General features: G+C 41.6%; 1 protein-coding gene and 1 pseudogene across 1 annotated transcript; both read right to left on the reverse strand.

Annotated features, from left to right (window-relative positions):
* Positions 1 to 2,043: 2,043 nt before the first annotated feature.
* Positions 2,044 to 3,708, reverse strand: LOC102765672 (heat shock transcription factor, Y-linked). Its single transcript, XM_006759509.2, has 2 exons — positions 3,123 to 3,708; positions 2,044 to 2,706 (listed from the first exon to the last, which is right to left on the reverse strand). Exons 1-2 carry the CDS (start codon positions 3,633 to 3,635, stop codon positions 2,044 to 2,046), a joined length of 1,176 nt encoding a protein of 391 aa, XP_006759572.1. The 5' UTR covers positions 3,636 to 3,708.
* A 3,918-nt stretch (positions 3,709 to 7,626) lies between these two features.
* Positions 7,627 to 8,417, reverse strand: part of LOC102765955 — a 1,922-nt pseudogene continuing 1,131 nt past the window's right edge.

An 8,417-nucleotide genomic window follows, 5' to 3' on the forward strand; every position in this document is an offset into this window, starting at 1 on the left:
GAAAGCACCAACAGCATATTTCACAGACCTATATTAAATACTCCAAAAATTTATATGAAACCAAAAAGGACCCCAAATAGCCACAGTAATCTGGAGAAAGAACAACAAAGTTGGAGGAATCACAATACCAGATATCAAGATATACTACAAGGCCACTGTAGTCAAAACAGCTTGGTTCTGGAATAGGAGCAGGCGTATAGATCAATGGAATAGAACAGAGACTCCAAAAACTGACCCAAGCCATTACACTCAATATTTGACAGAGGAGGCAAGAGCATACAATGGGGTCAAGATAGTCTCTTCAATAAATGGGGTTGGGAAAATTGGACAGGTACATGCAAGAAAAGAAACCAGACCACCAACTTACACCATACACAAGAATAAACTCAAAATAAATGTAAGTCGTGAAACTATAATATAAGTTGTGAAACCATAAAAATCCTAGAAGATAGCATATACAGCAAATTCTCAGACATCTCTTGAAGCAATATGTTTACAGATATATCTCCTAGGACAAAGGAAACTAAGCAGAAAATAAACAAATGGGACCACATCAAAATAAAAAGCTTCTGCATAGCAAAAGAAACCATCAACAAAAAGAAAAGGGAGCCCACTATATGGGAGGACACGTTTGGCAATGATACATCTGATAAAGGGTTAATATCCAAAATATATAAGAAACTCATACAAATTAGCAAAGGACCTAAATAGATACTTCTCCAAAGAGGACATACAGATGGCCAAGAGACATATGAAAAAATGCTCAATGTCACTGATCATCAGAGAGATGCAAATTAAAATGACAATGAGGTATCACCTCACACCAGTCACAGTGGCTACCATCAACAAATCAACAAATGACAAGTGCTGGCAAGGATGTGGAGAATTAACACTGCTGGTGGGAATGTAGACTGGTACAGCCATTATGAAAAACAGTATGGAATTTCCTCAAAAAAATTAAATATGGATCTGCCATTTGACCCAGTGATCCCACTTGTAGAAATATATCCTAAGAAACCAGAAACGTCAATCAGAAAGGATATATGCACCCCTATGTTCATAGCAGCGCAATTCACCATAGCCAAGATCTGAAAACAGCCTAAGTGCCCATCAGATGAGTGGATAAAAAAGCTGTGGTACATTTACATTATTGAATATTATTCAGCAGTATAAAAGAAGGATCTCTTACCCTTTGAGACAACATGGAAGAACCTGGAGAGTATTATGCTAAGCAAAATAAGTCAGAGAAAAACAAGTATCACATGATCTCATTCATATGTGGAAACTAATGAACAAAATAGATCCAGAGACATAGAAGCATAGAACAGACAGACTATTGAATCTCAGAGGGAAGGTGGTGGAGGGTGTGTGGTTGGACAGAGATCAACCAAAGAACTTGTATGCATATATGCATAACCCCTGGCCACAGACAATAGGGTGGTGAAGGCCTGAGGCAAGGTTGGTAGCTAGAATAGGTCAAGGGGGGATAAAGAGGGAGATATGTAATAATACTTTCAACAATAAAGATTTATATATATATATATACACACACATACATAATCCCTGGCCTGTTTGCTCAGGGGTTAGAGCATTGGTCTGTGGACTGAAGGGTCAAGGCTCAATTCCTGGCCAAAGGCAAGTACCTTGGTTGCAGGTTCAACAGGTTCATTCCCTGGCCTTGGTCAGGGCCTGTGCAGGAGGCAAAGAGTCAGTTTGTCTCTTTCACATCGATGTCTCTCTCTTCCCGTCCTCCTTGCCTTCCACTCTCTCTCTCTCAATATCAATGGAAAAATATCCTCAGGTGAGGATTAAAAATATGTATATGTTAAATAGCCTGCCATATAAATAAGACATCATTTTACTCTCAACTACTTCAAAAATAAGAACAATGAAACCATAAAATTGAACATGTAAGTTTATTGTTCAAAAAGAGAATTGCAGGCATTTTACTGATATTGCCAACATAAATTTTAATTTTTGCTCTCCTGGGGCATCTGGTATTTCTTTGGTAGATCAGTTGTAATTAGGATGATTTTCATATAATCAAGGTGTCTGAGGAGTTGATCTTGAAAGGGAGGTGGCAGATGTATCTGCTATCATTGTCATTGGGAAGTTTGGGCTGCCTACTGGTTGCAGGGTAGAAGGAAGACCATCAATGACTGGTGAATAAGAATATCTATTTGGAAAAGTAGAAGGCTGGACCATCCTTTCAAAATAACTTCTCTGTAAGGGAGAAATAATGTGGTTCTGAGAAGCAGAAGTTGTAGTTGTAATGAAATTCACCACCCGGGTATTTGCTTGAGTGTAGCTGCTATGTGAATGCACAGGAAAGGTAGTCAACTGATTTGAAATAGCATATCGATCCATTACAATTTGTTCTGATGGTCTAACTAAAGTGGATGATGGAGGAGAAAAATTACTTCTCCTTTGAGCAGTTGTCTTAGCAATTATCTGGCTGGTAGCAGGATTTCTTATTAGAGGCATATTTAAATTTGTGGAGTGTGGAAATATACTTTCTTCACTTGATTCAGCAACAAAACCAGAATTATGGTTATCCACATGACTATCTGCTCCAAAATGCTTCTTATTGAAATCTTGAAATAAAGAAGATGCTGGAGAAGTATTTTTAATCCCAACTCTTCTTTTCATTCTTACTAGGAGTTGGGGACAGCCTCGTTTAAAATTGGGATTATGGAAAAACTGTAGCTAAAACCAAACGAGAAAGTTATTTAGTGACATTTTAAACCAAGATACAAGAATGTTACAAACCTATAAAATATGATTTCAGTTTTATCACACAAAGTTAATGTCATCAAGTAATACATGTACGCTGTTAATATATTTGAAAGTTTACTTATTAGCAAGGACATTTAATTATAATTTTCAAGCAAAAATGTGTTGTATATTTACAGTACCTGTGAATACCTTTTCAAATGGTTTCAGGACTTTTATTTAAATAGACCTCATTGATAAGGTTCAAAGTTACTAGCAAAATTTCTTATAATCCTGAATGTTTATGCCCAAGTTGTCCTAAATTTAGAAAAATAATTTTACAAATCTGGTTTTAGCTTATATATATGAACATATTGATGCACAAGTTGTAACTGAAAATTTCTGAATACCTTGCTCAAAACAGAGACTTCTTTTTCTTCTGCCAGAAAGTCAGCTAGAGAAGCAGATCTCTGAAAATTCTGTCGCATTTTACTAAATCCATAAAGGTTAAGCTGTCGAACTAAACTTTTCATACTCTCAGTTTCGAATATTCTGAAAGGAGCCTTTCTTTCCAAAACTTCTTTTTTAAAGAGGTCTTCATTAATCACTATAGAAGTTCCATTCTCATCCCACCAAATAGACTTAAATTGATCGCTTTCAACTATCTTCCACAGTTTTCTGGGAAAGGTCATAGAAAGGAAATCATTATCTTCATCTGGTTCGGAGGCACAAAATGTGTAACGTGGTCTTTTTATCAAGGTTTCTTCACACAAAGCCTGAAAGGCATATTCCTCGATCATAGACCTCAATTCCGAGTCCCCAGGGTAAGTGTGATCACACAATGCAGACCTAATGGAGGTTTCTGAATCATTTGATCCATCGTTAGGAGAAACAATTTGAATTTCTGAGGAAACATGGGCCATCTCAAATAAACTTTTCTTCAGTGGCCTTCCACATCTGCATAATTGTGAACACTGCGACTTCAAAGGTTGTCTTTGCAGGCTTACACAGATAAACTGCTCACACTGTCACAATGGTCCTCAACCTGTGTAGCTGTGACATCACAAAATGACTTGTCTCCTAGCAATTAAATGTGACCTTTAGCCAGTGTTTCCTTCTTGCTCTATAAATTTTATTCAGCTAAAATAAAATATAGGCCAGTTTTTTTAAATAAAAAAATATTTTTATTGATTTCATAGAAGAAGGGAGTGGGAAAGAAAGATAGAAACATCAATGATGAGAGAGAATCATTGAAAAGCTACCTCCTGCATGCCCCACACTGGGGATCGAGCCTGCAACCTAGGCATGTGCCCTGACCAGGAATCGAACTGTGACCTTCTGGTTCATAGGTCAATGCTCAACCACTGACCCACGCCATCTGGGCTGAAGAGTATTTTAAAAGGAGAGATAAAAGAGATATAGAACAGAAAGGAAACAAATGTGTTTAGGGCTTCTTTTTAATTTCCCTGATATTATTATATCCAGTGATGTCAATGGAGTATTAAAGTCCCCTACTATGATTGTATTGCTGTTGATCTCTCCCTTGATGTCCTCCAGCAGTATTTTTATGCCCTAAACACATTTCTGTTTCCTTTCTGTTCTATATCTCTTTTATCTCTCCTTTTAAAATACTCTTGGGTGCTCCTGTATTGGTGCATATATTTTTACCAAGGTTATATCCTCTTGTTGTATCGATCCCTTTAGTATTATGAAGTAGTCTTCCTTATCTCTTGTTATGGCCTTCACTTTGAGGTCTATTTTGTCAGATTTTATTGCTACCTGTGAAGGATTAAAGAAGACAGACAAGAGAATACAGTTGGGGACACTGTTCTTGGATGGAGAGACAGTGCCACAGCCTTCAAGCTGAGTCTTTATTTTATAGTCAGATCCCATGAGGCAAAGCAAGGGCGTGGTCAAGATGTTTACATGTTCTCATGAGTTTTAAATCTACTTAATTATATTCACCTGAGAACTCTATCAAGCTTTGTTTTGGCAGCACTTGCTACACCTCCAACAACCTACATCACTCAGCCACCTTTTGTACATAAGGTCAAACTTAAAATTATAGCCTTTGGCTATAATTGTGCTGGGAGGGCTTTGCCCTCCAAGCTGGGACCTGCACATGGCTTTGCCACGAGAAGACTGTGCCCTCTCATAGTCGGAGGCTTGAACCTATCCAAACGCTGTAGCTGCGCTGCACATCTCCCCTATCCCCCTTTTTTTAAAAAAATATATTTTATTGATTTTTTAACAGAGAGAAAGGAAGAGAGAGAGTTAGAAACATCGATGAGAGAAGCATCAATCAGCTGCCTCCTGCACAGCCCCTACTGGGGATGTGCCTGCAACCAAGGTACATGCCCTTGACTGGAATTGAACTGGGACCCTTCAGTCCACAGGCTGATGTTCTATCCACCGAGCCAAACCGGCTAGGGCTTTTTTTAATCATTTCTATTTATATTATTCATCACAACCACTTGGACTTATAAGGATTATTCCAAAATTAGGAATTGTCCAAAACTTTAAGCTACTAAGATAACCATAAAAGTAAAAACTTGCTCCTGTTTACTTGGCATCAAAAGCTCTAGGCAAATTATGCAGCATAACCAAAACATCAAGAACAAAACTCTGGTTATTAACAAAACAACAAAACAATGTCAGTACAACACAGCAACAAGAGAGAAACCAAACCACAGATATGTTATAGTTTCTTTTGCTGCTGGTGTATATCTACTCAGAGTCATCGGATTTGGCTGTGCAAGACTTTACAAAAAACTGGCAGCTCACCAATGCTAGCATAGCCAGAAACATGGCTGAAAGAGTAGCTTCCACTCCTTGCTTTTCTACCATCTGCTGGGCCTCAGTTGTCAACTTCTTTAGCTGATTCCATGTTGGCACCTCAGCCCCTTGTGTAGCCTTTGTTATCTTCCTCCACATCGCTATCATCAGAGCAACCCTGTCTTTTGAACAAAGGGACAAGGAACTTCTCTGGGTAAAGATACAAACATAACCTCTGCCCCACATCATTACTGGCTCTGGTCTAAACCATGGTCCAAAAAATATTTCTTTTAGGGAGAAAGTAGATCTTTGTGTCACCTCAGGGCCCTTGAGATGTCACAAAGCTATCTCTCAGTTAAATTCTTGAAATACTATATTTGGAAAAGTTGTCAAATATACCCAATTTAAAGTTTTTTCCTTCCCCTCCTGCTTTGCCTCAGGTGGGGAAGATAATGGTTTGTTAATTATAGGCAGGCTTGGCTGGCCTTTGTTTAAACTTCCCTGGGTTGTAACCTTTATAACTTTTACACTTGAACTGAGCCTGCAAAGCCTCATGAGGTCCAGTGCTTATAAGCATATAACTTATTAAAAATGTAATTTTCTCCTTGATTTTGTTCCTGTACTATCTTCTACGTCTAGTTTTCTACTTAATCTGTATCTTATTTTTATCTTCTACTTTTCTACTTAATCTATATCTTATTTTCTACTTAATCTGTATATCTTACTCCAAAATTTTATCCTATGATTTCTGAATTAACAATTGCCCATCTTGAGCTAATAATGCCATTAAGAGTAATTTGGCTTCAAATAACACAATCTTTCCTGTGTCATGTATTTGAAGGCCTCTCTTAAATCACCTTTAATTTTCTCTTTTAAATATGGCATTTAATATATAGTTTAACTATCTCTTTCTTTAAATGACAATTATGTTCTACTTATTTCATCTACTGTTTCTTTGTTATAAAGGTTAAAATTTTAATGTTAAGCAATTATCTCAGTTAGTACCTTTGCTATTTACATTTCAGTCCTTTTGACTTCCATTTTTAGCTTTACAGTACTTAGCAAAATGCCCTGGCTTAGCTTTAAGCATCCTGCTGTCCAGGACTTCCATTTTTTGCTTTACAGTCCTTAGCAAAACTTAAGAAATTTAAGAATTTGACTATGCTTCTTTGAGTATTGTTTTAGAGATCCCTTTCCTGAGATCCTGAATTTCCCATGTTTTACGCCCAGCTGCTACCAAACCTCACTCCCCACCTTACTTTCGCTTTCTGCATGTGCTTCACTGGAGCGTCCTTTCACCTTACAATTATAATTCCCCTGTACTTAGGTTCCACGTTGGGTGCCATATGAACTGCGTCCAGCACAGCCAGGGGTGAAATTGAGCAGGGGTGGTGAAGAATTAAGAAAGACAGACAAGAGAATACAGTTGGGGCAGGTATGACACTGTTCTTGGATGGAGAGACAGTGCCACAGCCTCCAAGCTGAGTATTTTATAGTCAGGTCCCACGAGGCAAAGCAAGGGCGTGGTCAAGATGTTTACATGTTCGCATGAGTTTTGAATCTACTAATTACATGCACCTGAGAACTCTTATCAAGCTTTGTTTTGGCAGCACTTCCTGCACCTCCAACAGCCTACATCACTCAGCCACCTGGGATCACAGGTTCGGACCATAAGGTAAACTTACAACTATAGCCTTTGGCTAAAATTATGCTGGGAGGACTTTGCCCTCCAAGCTGGGACCTGCACATGGCTTTGCCACGAGAAGACCATGCCCTCTTATTAGTCTGATACTTGAACCTGCCCAATTGCTGTAGCCACTCTCCACAGCTACCCCAGGGTTTTTTTTTTTTCATTTCCATTTGCCTGAAAAAGTTTTTTCCATCCCTTCACTTTCAGTCTGTGTGAGTTCTTTGTTCTGAGGTGGGTCTCTTGTAGACAGCATATAAGTGGGTTATGTTTTCTGGTTGTTTTTTCTGTTTTTTTTGGGGGGGGGGCGCTCCCCCCTCCATTTATTCTGTACCAACATCAGATGAAACGATTCCCATAAATAAGGGGGTGAGCCCCTCCTCGAGACCCTGGTTCATGGCCAGGAGCAGAGCAGGGGCATGGGCAGGGCTGGTGAGGGGCCAGGTGGGGACTGGGCCAGTGAGCACCATAGGAGGAGCTGGAGGCCGCCTGCCTGGCGGGCTGGGCCAGGAGGCCAGGGGGCTCAGGAGCTGACCCGGATCCTCTCCATGTAGCTGCGGAGCTCCTCCGGGTCCCTCAGCCCCATGTCCTCACACAACCAGCGGATGTCCTCGCTGCCACCAGGGTGGACTGCACGGCAGGGGCTGCCACGGGCTCCTCCAGCAGCTGGGCTGAGGGCACTGGTGCGAACGTCATGAACTCTACACGCTTCTGGCGCCCCCCAGCTTCCTTCCGGGCCAGGGTGCTGGGGGTGCCGGGGTCAGGGTCTCCCGCCCCGCTCTCGCAGGGGCAGTCCCCCCCGCCCTTGATGGGGCCAGGGGGCTGCCGGTCTAGCTGGCGGCCCAGGTCCTCCTGGTCGGTGCCCAGCCACATGCAGTTGTAGGGCTGCGGGGAGTCGGGGTCCAGGGCGCCGTTGGGGGGGCTCCTTGCGCTGGTAGTGCAGCACAAACACCACCTGTTGACCAGGAAGATGATGGCCAGGCAGAAGATGCCCAGCAGGGCGTACATGCCCAGCTCCAGGTTGGTGACCCGCCGAGGGGCGGGGACCATCTCCTCCTCTCCCCCCTCCTCCTCCCTCGCTTCTGCCTCCTCCTCTTGCCCGGCCTCTTCTGTCCGCTCAAACTTGCCCCTCACACGCCCGCTGCCCTCCACACTGGCCTCCATGGCTGGTGCGTCCCGGCAGGACTAGACGGCAGGGCAGGGGCCAGGGTGGGGAGCCGGAGGCAGCCCTAGCCAGGTGTTG

This window comes from Myotis davidii, unplaced genomic scaffold (genome assembly GCF_000327345.1).
Source record: "Myotis davidii unplaced genomic scaffold, ASM32734v1 scaffold3056, whole genome shotgun sequence".
Classification (NCBI taxonomy): domain Eukaryota; kingdom Metazoa; phylum Chordata; class Mammalia; order Chiroptera; family Vespertilionidae; genus Myotis; species Myotis davidii.